This window comes from Carcharodon carcharias, chromosome 23 (assembly GCF_017639515.1).
Source record: "Carcharodon carcharias isolate sCarCar2 chromosome 23, sCarCar2.pri, whole genome shotgun sequence".
Taxonomy (NCBI): domain Eukaryota; kingdom Metazoa; phylum Chordata; class Chondrichthyes; order Lamniformes; family Lamnidae; genus Carcharodon; species Carcharodon carcharias.
This window is the reverse complement of record NC_054489.1, coordinates 6185837-6202857: the sequence shown is the minus strand read 5'-3', so window position 1 is coordinate 6202857 and position 17021 is coordinate 6185837. Positions and strand designations below refer to the sequence as shown.

At 38.1% G+C, this 17021-nt stretch overlaps 1 protein-coding gene across 2 annotated transcripts; it reads left to right on the top strand.

The window, feature by feature from the left end:
* The first annotated feature begins 9327 nt into the window (after positions 1–9327).
* On the top strand, positions 9328–10693 carry hoxb13a (homeobox B13a). 2 transcript variants are annotated; one of them, XM_041173620.1, is made up of 2 exons: positions 9328–10003; positions 10446–10693. In XM_041173620.1, the coding sequence occupies exons 1-2, from the start codon at positions 9328–9330 to the stop codon at positions 10691–10693; spliced, it is 924 nt and encodes a 307-aa protein (XP_041029554.1). The 2 variants fall into 2 exon arrangements, with proteins under 2 accessions (XP_041029554.1, XP_041029553.1); XM_041173619.1 differs by having other exon boundaries at positions 10443–10693.
* The last annotated feature ends 6328 nt before the right edge of the window (positions 10694–17021 follow it).

Below are 17021 nucleotides of genomic sequence, written 5' to 3'. Positions count from 1 at the left end.
ATCATAAGAAAAGATTTATTTTATTTCATTCGAGACAGCGTGTGACTATAATGCAATATGAATGTCCGGATCTAGAGAAAATTGTAGATTGGTTAATAGGAAATTTATAGCAATTTATTAGCCCAATGCCATATAATCTAAATAATTGTTATGCACGTGTGAACATCCAAGCTGCGTTTTTAGATTGTTATACTTGTTAATGACAGCAACGAATACACGGTGTGAACATATTAATTCATAGCATGAACATCACGTTGATCAGTTTTTCTACCAGTCCATATTCCGCTATGACTAAATTATTAACGCTTTTATATTCCAGTAACAGCAGAAATACTTTCAGGGCATCTATTATATAAATTCATCTTATTATCTTATTTTATTATCTTTGTATATGCTAACCACAGACCAAAAGTCTTTTTTTGTTGTTGCAGCTTTTTTTATTATTTAATTGAATTTGTTTTCTGCTTATTTATACAATCCAACGCCCTTAAATAAAATCTGATGGGAAAAACAGTAGCGGGGGTGACTTTACGTTTACATCATACAAACCAAGCTGGCAGCCCAACGTTAGGCCCGACTGGAACATTAACGCTCAAGGTCAGAACCATATGAGCTTGGGCTAAAGGCCAAAAGGAATCAAGACTTCAGGTTAAATTCCTAATCGCATCCTTTCTTAATTGTCATGCTCCGGGAGATATGTTTAAAACTGCCATTAACCATTTGTCGAGGTAAAGATTCATAGAGATGGTGCAGGAGGTCTGATGAAGTTTCTTGTAAACAGCCAACGTCCTACAAGAAATAAGCCCTAGAAAATATAAGGGTATAGACTGAGGAGATACAGTTATTTGTGGGACAACAGGGACGCATTTTTCACTTACCCGACAAGGTAAGCTTCCTCACTCAAGGTAACAGAGGCTTTGTTTCAAAAGAGGGGAGCCAGCATGATAAGAAACAGACAAAAATTGTAAGCGCTGCCCATTATAACATCCCATCTGTAAAGGGAGCACACACAAGCACAACTTAAATAAATAGGAATTATAAATCTTTTGAATGTATGTGCAGGAAAGGACCTTCAATGTGACGATTTCTTTGATGTTTGATTCAAGGCATCAACAGCGCATGGCAGAACTCAACTTTCTCAACTCCACGTGTATTTTGTGAAAATATATCTTCAAATGCATCTTTGCTCGAATGCACTGATATACCTTCATTCCTCTCTGTGCATTTTATTTCTGAATTGAACACGGATATTCCGCACATTTCTCATCCGCACTCCTTCTAATATGCATTCATTTCAATGTATATCCCATAGCCCAGGACGATGCGACAAAGCCGCGGCCTAATGGTGTCAAGTTCAAGGTCAGAAAGCTCTGCCTGTTCCTAAACCTGTTTTACAGTTTGATTGGAGCATTGCACGACATGACGCATTTACTCATTCGAGTGTAAGTAAGCAGGAATGGCTCATTCTAAGACTTCATTTATCTTTTCTTTCTGCCTGTGTTTATGTTCCTAGTTTTCTGTCTCTGTCTTTGTTTCTCTGTCTTCACCTCTCCCTTTGTTCGTCTGTCACTGTTTGACTGTCTCTGTCGCTCTCTGCCTCGGTCTCTGTCCGTGCAATCCTCACCTCCACCCCTGTCTGACTGTCTCTTGCTCCCTGTCCCTGTTGCTATTTCGATCTGTTTCTCTCTTCTCTCTTTCTCTGTGTCGCTCTCGTTGTCTCGTTGCACCTCTTCCTTTGCCTGTAACTTTTCTATTTCTCAATGTTATGATGAGTCTTCCGTGGCCTAAATAAGCGGCATTCCAATAATCACCCGAATATGCAATCGAATAGATGAAAATTATTTTATTTTTTAAAATTCTGACTCCAGATAATGTAGACTTGGGTGACATAAAACCAAGAATATTACACATTCTCTCCATAATGCGAATTAACTCGACATATGCCACTTGTCGAGATTTTAATGGCGGCGTATTTACCATATCAAAAATCATAGAAAATTTACGACAAAGGAGGCCATTCGATCCAGCGTGGCGATGCGGTTTGGCGAAGAGCTACTCAGCTTAATCCCACCTCCCTGCATTAGGTCAATAGTCCCGCAAATTACGGTTCTTCAATTATGCATCCACACGTTACTCCAAAGTTGCTTCCTAATAGAAGTCCGATTGAGAATTTGCCTTTTCCATTTATAGATAATTTGAAATTTTGAGAAAGAATAAGTTTATACCTCCGTTGATGAGCAAGGAAGCGATGCATTCATTTTGGAGTAACATGCAGTTGAAAAACAATCATATATAAATAAAAATATAAAACTCTCGTCCTGTTCTCTCCCTCCCCTCCAATGCAAACATAAGAAATAGGAGCAGGAGTAGGCCACTCGGCCCCTCGAGCCTGCTTTGCCATTCAATAAGATCATGGCAAATCTGATTGTAACCTCAACCCAACATTCCCCCCATTAAATTTTCACACATCCCCTTGCTTATCAAGAATCTATCTAGCTCTGCCTTAAAAATATTCAAAGATCTGCTTCTATCCCCTTTTGAGGAAGAGAGTTCCAAAGATTCACGACCCTTGGAGAGGGAAAAAAATCTCCTCATCTCTGTTTTAAATGGGTGATCCCTTATAATAACACTAACATTCCCAGATGGAGGAAAGCCATTCAGCGTTATACTTTCCTGAATTTCCTTACCTCTAGTTATTTGTTATTGGATAAAAATATGTGCCTGTGAATGGAGAAACAGAACAGAATTGTTATATCACGCAAACTTTCAAAAGATCTTTAGATCCGAATAGACTGTTACAAGAAGAACTTAATTGCACCAGTGCTGATCCAGGGTCTACTGCCGAAAAGTTGGCCTTTTTTGTTTGTTTTCTTATGCCGAGTAGCCTATTGTTCATTTTCAGCATTTTATTTTCTTTTTGCATTTACAGCATTATTATTCATTCTTGTTTTATACCCAATTGGATCAGAAATAGTTCATTTTCCTTTGCACGAATGGATTTATGCATCAGTGTATTTGCTTCCCGTATCCCATGCCGGAAAATATTAAGATTATGAATATTTCGTATGCAACTTCGACTACATAGACACAGTTCATAGGAACAAAAAGACCACGATACACGATTCGTTGCTTTTCTTTATTGCGATATGAGAACAGCGTTTACCATTCTCAATCGAAATGCTTGCTAATCGATATTTAAACAATTTTGCGTGATTAACCGTATCAAGCGTTAATGATGAAAATTCGATGTCGAAACGAATTTGCGCATAAGCTGTTTAATTGCCGGAGGAATAACATCATTCATGATCATGTGGTTCAGCACCAGTTTAGAAAAAAAACATATTAGATTGATCATTAAAGTTATGGAGCGATGTGTCCATTAGGAAGGTGGGTCACAGAGGATAAATCCGATTCATGAGTTTTTGCATTGTTATTATCAGTTATCAATTTGCTGCCAGGTCTACTTAATGCATTTAGCCACAATTCTACTTCGTTACTTAATTTAAATAAGTGTTTTTAAATACACTCAAAACTGCTAGATAAAATATATGGTAGCGGTAACTTTTAAAAAATGTAACCACTTCTTTTTTAAAATGTTTTGTTTGTGAAAGTATTTTTTATAGATAACACAGGGAAGAAAAAACAAACCGGCATGAACTATTGCCGCAAAAAATCTAAGCACAGCTACTGCTTTTTTTAAAAATTTTCATTTTGAATTTGAGGGCGCTACACAAACGAAGAGTTGGAGAACAAAGATCCTTGAGCATTTATCTTAATGATATTAATGAGGACCCAATCATTAAAAATGCAGAAGAAACACAAACTGCGTAATGGAATATAAATAAATGCAAAGGCAGTTAAATTATTTTGGTGTCTATGAGATGGAATATGACTGATTATTTAACTTTAAAATAACACCTTTGAAGTATTTTGTCCAATATTAATAATTCTTGCACTTTCGAAGCAAGTGACCACTGGGAAAGCTCTCGGACGTGCTCCCCACACTGATGTATCTTTCGGTTGGGTCATCTTGCAACTGCGAGGAGGGAGGAGGAATACCTCAGGTGGTAAAAAATTGCAGCATTTTCGTTTCAAACAGTGACCTAGAACTACAGCTCGTAGGGGATGTCAACGAAGGCTACATTCCCGTTTTCAGAATGTCCACTTTAACTATTTCAAATGTAATTCTCTTTTCAAAAAAAAACATTCGAACAATATTAACAAAGCATCTCAAATGATGCACTTTTTCTAGCGAAAAAAAAATATTTAACAGAAGTTGGTGGGAGGGGGTGCGGGTTGGTATTGTAGTTACGCGGTAAACATACATAAGTCACTGTCCAGATCAGTGATCAGGGAATAATGCAGCGACAAACAAGGGCAACTCCCGCAGAGACGAGTAAAGCAAACATGCGCAGGCTGCTGGAGTGTGGTTAGAATGGCTTTTCCCAGTTGTGCTTCTTTTTCTGTGTTCTTTTTCTCGGATACTGAAGTCACTTATTCTTCGTAATTTGTCAAAAGGGCGCGTTTCGCCACACTCATGTGTGGAGTGCTTATGCGACCTGCGCTCAATACTTCCATAGCCTCCCTCCACCAATCCCCACAAAAGTTATCTTTCAAAGCACTATGCAAGTCTCACAAGAAAATAATCTTGGAGAAAACTAGAAGGCCTTTTTCACGTAAAGACTAATGTTAAACAGCTGGGCGCTTATCGAAAGTATGCACTTTTCGAATTAAAACTATGACTTTAAATAATATTTTAAAAGGACATTCAAGTTACCAGAAATAACTTTCCCACGTCGAACCGTCTTGTCATTTCTTTGGTTCATGAATAATACTGGATGTGTCCGCCGCCCCTCAGGTAGAAAACTACTTCATATAAACCCCCAATATTGAAGCTTAACTGGAATTCCTGTGCATATGTAATATTTCAAAACAAATACCTTGATGATCAGGAAGATTTTGTCAGTGGTTGTAATGGCGTAATGACATTTTAACCGTCTACACTGTTCCTGAACTTAAATCACCCCTACCCTCTCTGATAGTTTGCCATAACCAGATGGGGAGATAGAAACGAACTGTTATGCAACTTTAGTGTGGACAGAGCACAAGGTCCAAGACCTCCAAACACATCAAGGCCCAGTGAACATATGGGGAGTAACCAGCGTGTTTATATTGCGGCTGTTGTCTTTGTACAGATCTGCAGCTTTAAAAAATTGAATGCGTGCACAAAACAGAACTTACACACAAGTGTAATTAAAATAAAGGTTTATTTAAAATGCCTTTACTGATCTCAAGCAGTGAATGACCAATGCTTTTTCGCCATTTTGTTACCATTGGGTCAGGGTACATGAAATCCCACATGGATTGGTATTTCACATTGTTAACTTTACCGTGGTTCAATATTTTGTTAGGTCGACGCAGGCTGAAACAAATATAGAATTGGCATTTATTAAAGTGACACCATGACATACATGCGAATAAAGTTGATGTCAGATTTTTTTTTTGCATTCTCTTAAGAAAACACGTGCAAAATGGAAGGTTTAGCCTATCTCAGGTTGTTTAGATAACAGATGTTGAACTCCTAACGCCCAGTACAAAAGTTCTATGAAATTTCTTGGAACCTCTTCGAAATCAGTTTTTTTTCCCCTTTAAATTAATGTGTCTCACACCGTCTTGTGAACCGCGTTGCTTAAGGAGTATTGGCTTCCGAATCCTGTTCCCAACGAATAAAGGAAGCAGTGAAGCGATCAGGGGTTTTGTTTTGATGGGACTCAGACGGGAAGGAAAAGCACTCGAATGACAGCTCGCTGAGCGGCTAGACTCTTAACTTTCACCTTGACCTTGGCCTTCAGCCGCGTCTAACTCGTATGTAAAAAAGCCTTAATTGCTCGTGTCTCGTCCTCGGTCTAACTTCTCTCCCTCGAACCCCGACCCATCGCTTCTTACACTGAAACTTTACTCAAAACACAGGCTCAGGCTTGCGAATTTTTAAAAACGGAAATGCTGCCCTTTTCACTTCAGAAACATTAAAATACAAACAAGTGCCTTAGGTACTTAAACAGGATAAACAGTTCAAGACAACAATCAAATTTCAAATTGATAGAAAGCGCGTTCGCAAACATCCATTTTTATTTGCAAAATATATTCTGCGTCGGCAAATCGCTCTTTAAAACGACTTTGCGTTTTTAAAACATTAAGATTATTCTATGGAATATGAAAACTGGCAAATACTTAATTGCGGGCGAATAACAAGAATGTTTGGATGTGGTTTCCAAGCTTCATATCACCCCGTCCTAGTGCAAAGTTTTGGTGTAATGTTAGAAAACAGGCACTTGCGGTTAGTCACAAATAAAAAAAAATTAACGCATCGCTTGTGTATTGTTTAATACTTTTAAAACGTTGCTGGCACAATTAAGTAGACAGTCATTTTTTTTTCATTCAAGCTTTCATAAACAGAAAGAGGGAACGATGGAAAAAGTTGTTCTTAATAACTGACCATCTACAGAAGACAGCTTAGACCAGATGCAGCAATTAAAAATTACTGTAGGAAGGCTGACTTTCTGTTGGCTTGGTGTGTCCGGTATGCATTGTTTATTTGTAAACATGTTTGACGTTCTGTGCTCCTTTCTTCCCACGAGTAATTTATAGTGTTACGAAGATGCTTCTTCGCATAAGTTTGCTTTTAATTGAATTATTTTAGTGGAAAGCTCATTTGGCAAACTGACAATAATCGGGATGAATGATAGAACCTGACATTTGTCGTTAAACTTTGTTCAGATAAATTGGAAATATAACATATCATTTAAGTTTTTGTCTCCTGACGGCTTTAGAGGGAAGGAGGGGGATTAGGGTTTGCATCTCTGTAGCGCCTAACCAATTCCCAGGACTTTGGATTCAATTTCAGTAGCTAAGTGTTTTAAATTTAAATCCTATCTCTCGATGATCTATCATTTATTGGCCCGTCGATCTGCATGAAGTTAATTGGAAAAAACATTTTGCGATTAATGACCTTATTGACCAGTGCCAGCTTTGCTCAACATTAACACTAACGTTCTGACCAGATTAGGAGTTTTTATTCGTTTTATAGCAGTGTCAGTGCCACCAGTTGCAGCAAATGTGCCGCTGATAAAGCAGCTGCTTTTATTTTCAGAAGTTAATTTTCAATTTACGCCACAATTTACACGTCCTCCTTTAAAAAATAAGTAAGTTTGGTCTGTTTATACTTTCAAAGTCGATAATAATTCGAGGAATTTACAAATGAGCAAGAATTAATCTTACTGCACTTCCTAATATTGCCATATCATCCCAATATGTTGCTGCTACTGTGGCTATTCCAAGAGGAATTTTAAAAAAAAATCTTTTCACTCTTGCCTCTTTGAATATGAAGATCCGCAGCGATGCCTCGTTTGAATCGACTAGTACAGAACACAATGTTAGAGCTTTTTTAAATCAGGAAGAGATTGGTAAGCGTCAATCGCAGGCGGATAATTTTTTTTTTATTAATATGAACCTTAATGCTCATGTGGCCTTAAATTCAAACAGCATCAAACCACTCTTAAGTGATAGCTTCGACCATAATTTGCAACGACAATAATAGCTTCTTGCGTCTATATAGCACCTTCAATCCAACAAATCGTACCCCCCTCCCCCTCACATGTGTGGTTGAAGCACTAGCATACTGCAGCCAGGCGCAGAACAACAGAGCCATCTGCGTCTATACTTCAAACCTGGTAAACTTGGAATCTGAATTTAAGATATTTAAAAAGCTTAACAATATCAGAAACACGCGAGTTTCAAATCAATTTGGCAACAAATAAAAATAAACCTAGGGAAAGATTTAGCCGATAGGGGAAGTCTAGACACCGGGGATTACGTGGGGAAGGAGAATGCGCTTGGGGTCTCGGTTAATTCTACTGTGAAATGAAATACACAACTTGAAAATAAAACCAGAGATTAAAATCTGAATAAATCTTTATGATGTTTGGGTAAATAATTATCGATAAGGTCCTCGCAATAAGAGCGACCGCAAAACTTAATACAAATTCCTATTGTAGTATATCAAACCCCGATATAAATCTCTGTCAATTACTAAGACTTTAATGAGTGAAACTGATTTGTGGAGAATATATGGGGAACTGCACGGTATAACCTGAGGAAAAAAAGAGCACACAGTAATGACAACAGAATTCCAGGTTGCAGGGTATACATATTCACAGGAATGCGATATAACGCATTTGGCCATTCGCATAAGAATATTGCACACTCTTACAAGGAGTGCGAAGTGGCAATGCCATTTTGATTTAGGCTTTAGATTTACTTTACAGTAGCGTACAGTTGAGGCAAACTCGTCGGGAGGCTTTTGAATCGAATTTATTATATATTATTATTTATTTTATGTGGGCTCTACATATCCAAGATTTATGACAGAATAAGGCAATATGTTGTGCATATACATTTATGAACGCGTGCTGCTGTATGAGTGTATGTGTTTTATTATCATGCTGTACATCCAATGGAAGGTGATGCTATTCTGCTTGAATTAAATGCTCCACACAGGCAAATCATCTGAACGCATCGGTTCCAAGTATAGAAAGAATAGTTGATTAATGCGATTTCAATTTTTAATCGTAATTATTTTTAATGTCTTATCGTAATTGTTAAGATTTGGTGCCCCGACCAGATTCTAACCATCTAACCATTCTGAATAGTTGCAAAATGCAAATGGTGAGCCTGCCAGTTAAACAATGCCAACCAAGTAACCTGGAAAACAACACAAGAAATGATGGCAGCAGCAACCCGCTCCCCTTCAGATTAAACTTCGCGAATTTCAGGTTTCATATTCGCCTTTTCTGACAATTTGAAGCAAATTTAAAAATAAAAAACAAATCCACGCATAAATCTGTCTCACGTTTAACTTTCCAAAGGAAACCCTTGATCGACCAACGCATCCAGATGGAGAAAATACCTTTATTTAGCTCATGTATTAAAATGTGATATTGTTTTAAATTGACGGTATGTAGTTGGTTTAATGTGCTGTTTGATTTGTCCAATGCAAAGTTGCAGCTTTCTACAGCTGCAATAACTAGGCATCTTAACGCGTGCCTTTCATATTTTCTATTTCGCAATGAATCTTTTTTTCTCTCTGCCAGTTCTGCAGGACAGTTTATTATCAGTGTTTGCATAACACGTGATCGTCGGGCAGCCAATGGGCGTGCGTGTTTTTTTAACCCGGGTCCGTGCGTCAGTGCAGTTAGCTGGGAGAAATTCGGTATCGCTCTCAGTCCTGCGCCTCTTAAAAGAAACTATAGACCCAATGCTGAACGTGATATGACAGTGTCACTGCTTCTGAAACCTCACTGGGTCGACAGTGTGATGTTCCTGTATGAAAGCAACTCGGATGAGATTAGTAAGAATAACGGGGTAATGGAAGGATTTGTTGGTGCTGGGAATTTCTCTGCGAATCAGTGCAGGAATTTGATGGCTCACTCTGCACTCGGGGCTCATCCTTCACCTTTGGTTCACGGGTCTGGCTACTCAACAGTCGACGTTCCCGGCTCTGGGGTAGTGGAACCCGGTAAGCAGTGCACCCCATGCCCAGTGCCCCAGGCCTCCTCCGCCGCCCCTTTACCGTACGGATATTTCGGCAGCGGCTACTACTCCTGTCGAATGGGCCGAAGTTCAATCAAGCCTTGCTCCCAGCCTGCCGCCCTATCTAGTTACCCTGGAGACAAGTACATGGACAGTCCTGTCCCCACTGATGAATACCCAGGCCGGCCGAAGGAATTCGCCTTCTACCATGGCTATGCGAGTGCCTACCAACCAATGCCAAGTTATCTGGACGTTTCTGTAGTCCAAACTATCAGTGGCGCGGGGGAGCCGAGGCACGAAGCGTTGTTACCTATGGAAGGCTACCAGCCCTGGGCCCTTAATGGGTGGAATAGCCAGATGTGCTGTTCTAAGGAACAGGCACAATCGGGACAGCTCTGGAAACCCACACTGGCAGGTAACAGGTTATTGCTGCATTCCTTCATAGAATTCCAAGCGCTGAATATTTAATTATATTGGAAGCATTGTGAAACTTAGGCATTTGAAAGCTAATAATTGATTTCTGACAATATGCCGCAATTTGTCAAAAGGTTGAAACAAAAACGATTTTATTTTATGCTTCCGGTGCAAGGAACTCAGTAGGAAAATCATTTCAATTTCAGTGTTGCGATTTTGTTTTACACCTTAGAATATTAACACAGATGTTACAATAATAGCTGCTAGCGTTTGCTGCTTCAAAGTTAAATACAGTCCTTTAGGTTATTGAAATTAACTGATTATCATCGTGTTGTTTAATACGTTTCTCAGCATTATTTTCCAATGTTGCATCTTTTTTTTTCTCTCTGATGTGCTTCTCTGCTGTGTTTTTTGGCGGGGTTGTGTATGGTTACACACAGCAGATGTTGCAGCTCATCAACAGGATGGAAGTTCCTTTCGGCGCGGGAGGAAGAAAAGGATTCCTTACACCAAAATCCAACTCAAAGAACTGGAGAGGGAATATGCAACAAATAAATTCATCACGAAAGACAAGAGGAGGAAGATCTCGGCGGCCACGAATCTGAGCGAACGGCAGATCACCATCTGGTTTCAGAACAGGAGAGTGAAGGAAAAGAAAGTTATCGCGAAAGTAAAAACCAACACACCTTAATGATCATTCTTTAAAAAAAAGATAATTGAAACTGTTCGATCGGGGAAATTTATCACAGCGATGCGAAAGACGATTGTGACCGACGGGGTTTAAATGCACACTTCTCTTGCGGAGTCTTGCCTGCAGAATGCTAACATGTCCTCTCCCTTTTAATACTGTAATGGAGGATTTGTTATGGAATACCATTAAAATGGACTAAAATACATGGTCAGAATGTAAATTTAATTATAACGACGCTGTAACCATACCGACATCACTGTTTATTATCAGTTTTGTTTTAGTGAAGATATGCAACGTTTGTCTTACTGGTGTAGATGCTATTTTTTATGTTTTGTTTGGGTTAAGCATTAAACTGTCGATTTTCGGCACGACTGCAGTAAAACCGTCTAAACGCTGTTTTTAAGCTAAACGGGTTGAGGGAAAATATTAATAATAAAAAAGGATTAAAGGTTTTGTGACTATACTAATTTTGTTGAAAAACATTTTGCAGTGAATGTTCATACATTCATTTAATATCCATTTAATGATAGTATTAATGGAAGTTTTGGTGTATAACGTATTTCATATTTCATATAATATATGAGAAACAAATGGCGTGTGACAAATGTTACTGGTATTAACTGCAATCAGATGACGACCAGTTCTCGCGTAAACGTGAAATTGTATGAAACATTTGCTGCTTTATCTTTTTAAAAAATATATACCAGTTTAAACTATGCAAGCTGGGATTTAAAAAGATAAACAGACACTCGTAGCCATTTTGCGCTTACAAGCAACGATAAACTTTTTATTTAATTTTATGATTTACTCACAAAATAAGCGTTGAAAAATTAAGCTTGAGACAAAGCCTAATCTCTGGAAGGATTTAGCTGCAACTATAATAATTAAGGTTAAAATCAGTAAATCTTTTCCCTTGGACTTTAAACTAAATTAATGCGTTTCTTTGAATAAACAAAATTAGGTGAAATTGGTACCTATTACGAGAGAATTTGCTGCTTTTGTGAAAAGGGGGGAAAGGAATGAATGAAGGAAATGTGGAGAGTTATGCTCGTTGAAGCCAAGCAATATCATACAAATAAGATGACCCTTTCTGGACTTCACACCTTAAGCATTGTCTGGTTTGTACAACAATTTAAGACCAATAAACACTTTGCTACAGACCCTCCCCACCCACAGCCTCCACCCCCACCCGCCCCCCACCTTTTGGCTCTATGAGTCTATGTGCACATAGTCTAGCATGACATCAGTTTAGAGAAGAAAACGCCGCCGGTCAATTTATTCTGGTTTTCATGCATTAACCATTAACATTTAAAAGGCAAGCTAGTGGATTACGCACTGAAATTGAAATTCAACCAAGAAAAAGTGTTTGGTTAAAATAGTTTCCCTATCGTCACCTAGAAAAAGCTGCCACTGAACTACTTCATCATGGACTATCAGTTTAATGGCATGAGGTTAGAGGATCACGTATGTACTTTTATTGATATGGAGCTGCATAAGTGCTTGCTGATTTAAAGGTAAATACTTGTGCAACCGTGTTGGATGTGTTGGGGCTGTGCTTCTTGGGGTGCATGAATTGAATGGGGATGAGGATGACTTTGTAAGCAAGTATTAACGATAACCTACCACCTATGGGTACTTAGATCCAATCGTATTGATAAGCCTTTGACCTTGACCTTGGCAGTCACGTGCGTATTCGCCAATGATCTTGACGTCTAGCTGTTCATGAATAATCGAACGGTTTTGGTGATCCGATCTGGCAGTGTTATCCTGGGTAGAACAAGTGCGCCATCTCCTGGCTAATATTTCCATAACACGGTTATTGCTGCCTACATGGTCAGTCTTTGTTTAAACATGTCGAATGAATTTGTACAGAGCTCGGACAGAAATAGTACAAAATAAAGGAATTTTTAAACGCGATTAAGTAAACAAAGAATTGCTTGTCTACAGAGCTTTCCATATTATACTTTGTTTTAGATAGTTGACAATATTACCCGCACAATTAGCTGAAGTGCCGAGGTAATTTTCCCGTCCCACACACCAACACGCGCGCCTGTATGCTCACATGTACAGGCGGACACATGCACACACACACATACAGGCGCAAACACAAAGCCAGGCAGGCTGACACACAAATTGGGCGTTACATTACACAAATCGGTACAATTATTCGCATCGATTGTTGCATGTGGAGTCGGCAACACTTTAGGATCAAACGTTTACGTAGCAAAAACTAGTGCGGATAGTTCAAAGTTTAGCAACTCGGAAATTTAAAAAATCAGAAAACAAATCATTTTGACTACAAGAAGCTATTTTAGGCTACTGAGAAACATTTAAAGCATCTTTGAAGAAACATTTTGAGAAATGAATAAGCGGCCGGGAACTGAAATAAGTGCTTGCGGCCGCCACATTTAATTCATGACAATCCAAACCTTGAGACGTAAAATCCTGATTATGTTTCTCTTGGACACAAATTATAATTTTGTCACAATTGGAAATCTGCGCACACACGGGATTATGGTTGCTGCAGTAAATTCAAAGGAAGTTTAGAAATATCAGCAAGATGAAATGAATGCTAAACGTTAAAAGCAAAAAGTGTTAGAGCTCTCTAACACCAGGAACGTTTTCAATTGAGTTAATAATCGTAATAAATACAACGAGATGTGTTTCACCAATAGGACAGACTAAGGAAGCTGCACAAAAGCAAACTGAGATACGGCCTCATGACTGAAATTTTAATAGGTTTGCTTCGACTTCAATGGAATTGTGAAAAAAAAGCCAATTTGGAAAATATTCAGCGCGTGTAGGTGTGTGAGGGAATCTAACTGAAGCATGGCAATAATGAGCTCTAAATCACAAAAGTAATTTCAAATCTTTGCAACCATCACATGACGCAAAATAGCCAACCAAATAATAGCTTTGTGAGTTCACTGTTTAGCGTGTGCAAATTTTATTAAAACATTAAGGAATCCAAAACTGCATCCAGGCGATTAACACGTACTTAACGGGGTTAGCTCTAATCCTCGACGCAAAATAATAATATTCCTCGTGAGTATTCAGAAATGTCAGGCGTAACTCAAGTTCAAGTGCGTCGATGGAGAATTGAGGCTTTGTTTTCTATCGGTTTTCCACGCGCACCCAAAAGTAAAACATTCCCAATAGTCAGAAATAAGAAAATAACCCGAAGAAGGAAAGGCCAAAACAGCAAGGCCAGAAATTGCATTCTGCTTCTGGCTTGCAATTTCATCTTTTGTGGTGGGGGAGGGGAGGTGTTGGAGGTGGGGGGGGGGGGGGGGGGGGGGGTGGGGTTGGGGGGGCGGGGGAGGGCAGAAATCCAAGTTCAATTGCATTGAATGTAATTAAGTTGAGGAGCGCTTGCAGCTCGTGCTAGCCATTCCTTTGTGTCCAGCTCTGACCTTGTAGTTGAACTTGAAAGGCAAGGTCAACAATCAGACGGAGCGCCGCGGCCCCGACAACGGGCTGGTCTCAGAAAAGAACATAAAGTCCTCTGGTTAATGCAGTGAGTACTCGCTTCCCAGGCGATGGGGTGATAAGATGCACGTTTTAAGATAAGTTCTAAAATTAATGAGGGGGAATAAAGCAAATCTTTGAGCTAACAAGGTCATAACTTGGTCTGCTGTATCCGAATGAGGAAAGGACTGGGAAGGCTTTAAGGGACTTAGCAGTTTCTGCCTTTCCTTTGGATAATAACGGGCCAGGAACGGGAGCATTAAAGTTTGTGGCAACTGAAAGGCTGCTCTGTGATCGATAAGAATCCAACAGCAAACTGTTGGCTTGGGCTATTTTTTTGAACAAAGTTTTGATTGGATTCTGCTTTGTGCTGTTACAGTGGGCCGAAGGCACATTCTGGGACAAAAAGCAAGCCCGCCAAGGCTTTCGACGTTTTAAATTTAACAGACCGTGCTAAAATGCAATTTGAGCAAATGGACTGCTCTCCGTTTGGCAGTTTTGATATAGAGAATGTGTAATTTTGCAATTAAGGATTGAATTTGCCGCATTTTCAGATCTTGCGAGCGACACTTTCAAAATTCCAAAAGCAACTCTTGGCTTTCTTTGTGACGCAATCCATGCTGTTTTCACAAATGGCTGTAACACTTCTCGCAACTAGTTTTTATTTCTCGCAGCCATCCGGCCATGCATTTGTTAATTAATCCCAGACCGAAAAAATATATAATTGTCAAGAAATTGCAAAGCTAGTTGACGAAGATGCACCAAAGGCAACAGCCGACCTTAATTTAGTTTAATAAGTTTATTGGTTTGAAAACAAATGCAAACAGGATCATGAGTGCAGATGTAGTTTAATGATATTCCTTCACGATAATCTCCTTAACATGAATGGGAAATGCATCTTGATGAGAAACGGTATTTTGATTTGTTTAATTGATTATACAATCCAACTATGCGATCGCTCGACACCCAACTCAATTTCAGAAAATTATTACCAAATATTAACACGTTCAAAAATACCTGTTTCCTCTTCTCTCCCGAAGACAAAAAACAAAATTAATGATCGTCAGCACAATGTGCAAAACGCGCACACATTCAGTAAATGTGTTGTATTTTGATTGGAAACACAAAGCCTTGTAGGTCAACAAATCTGTGATTAATTGTAAATACAACGTAACAATTACATCTTTGCCTAGTTTAACAGGTTTGATACACATCAACATACAACCAGCAACTGAGCTTTGTGTAAGACAGAAATGTACAATTAATACATTAGTTTATTATATTCAATAAATGAGCGTTGCGATTATGAAAGGCAAAATTAACCAAGATTTTAAATTTAAATTCTCTTTTAATGAAAATGTAATGCTTTAGAATGAACCCGAGCAAAACATTTATAATATGTTCTTGTTTATTAGGGATATATTTTAATTTAAAAATCCAATTGGAATAAAGAATGTTTTCTAACTTATTTAAATGGCAATTCTTTATTCTGTTTTAAATGTATATTTTAGCCATTGAATATATCGTCAAATATCATTCGACTTTCTATATTGCTTTATGAGACGGATTTTTTATGCCCGTAAATTTTTATATAACATTTAGAAATGTTCTGGCAAATTCTGCAATTATTGTGCCAGGAACATTGTATTTTTCACATTTGTTTTCAGATTGCCCTGACATGTTTACTGGTCTATTATAAAATGGGTTTTATTACATTAATGCTATATTAATCAAACGGCTAATACATTAAAATATAGTTCGGTATAATTTTTCCAACTATTTTTGTTGAACGCAGTGGAAATACATAATTATTAATAATAAATTGTTATATTTCAGTGCTGATGCAATTTAACATTCTATGTTCCAGTTTTCTGAGAGTGTGTTAGTCAAAAAGAGGCTAAAATGAATGCACTATTGTGACATTCTGTGAACAACATAATTTCGTATGAAATAAAGCACTAGTTCATAAAATAAATAGAACAAATATTTATCTAATCACAGTGTTATAAACAAAGTGTTCCACTATGTACATACATTTTGATGTAAAGCGATGATAAGGGTAAAATGTAAAGCTGAGAAACCAATCATTACCTACATGAAATATATGGCACTTCGCTTAGATATAACGATTAAAGAGAAATACACTATAAACTAGCAAGCATGCTATTGGTTTCAGCAACAACAAATATATTCAAGGAAGAAAAATCATACCCATTTCAAAATAATGGATGCGAGATATTGGATATAAAATCGGAACTATTTAAGAGCCATGTAGAATGGAGAGCGAGGAGGGTTAAGTCTCATATTCCCCATTTGATGCATGGATCTCTGGAATCATAATCACTTTTCAACGATAAGTCAACATTATAAACAGTACTTTAAATATTTTATATAGACTGCAGCAATAGTTTGGCCAATTTATTGTAAATGTACTCCTGCAGGACTATATGTGATTGGATGCATGTTTAAACATATGAAGTTTGTGTGTTTCTAAAATATATATGCAGATAGTTAGACTGAAAGCTCCTAAAGAAAGTACAATTTTGACGTTGGCGCCCAAATTACATACAATACAATTTTATGTTTGGTCAATGTTGTTTTCTCAGTCTACCAGTCATAGCAAAGTAACAATCGACGCCAGCTCCTATTTCAGATAAATCAGCCTGAATTAAAACATGCAAAGAGAAGGCAAAATTACAAATTCCTGGAAGATGAGCACACCGGAAGAACACTTTTCTAAACATGAGATGATAGTCTATGTTTTTGAATTCTGACATCTAATTGTTATAGAAAATATAGGTGAAGATTTGGGACCATTAATGGAAGGCAGGTTGGAAAGTATGGGAGGAAAATCAAGACA

What these genes read in the sequence shown, in the direction of transcription:
- hoxb13a (XM_041173619.1), top strand. Translation starts at nt 9,328, where the DNA reads ATGACAGTGTCACTGCTTCTGAAACCTCACTGGGTCGACAGTGTGATG. An exon ending in CTGGAAACCCACACTGGCAG is followed by an intron (nt 10,004 to 10,442) that starts GTAACAGGTTAT and finishes GGTTACACACAG; the next exon opens with CAGATGTTGCAGCTCATCAA.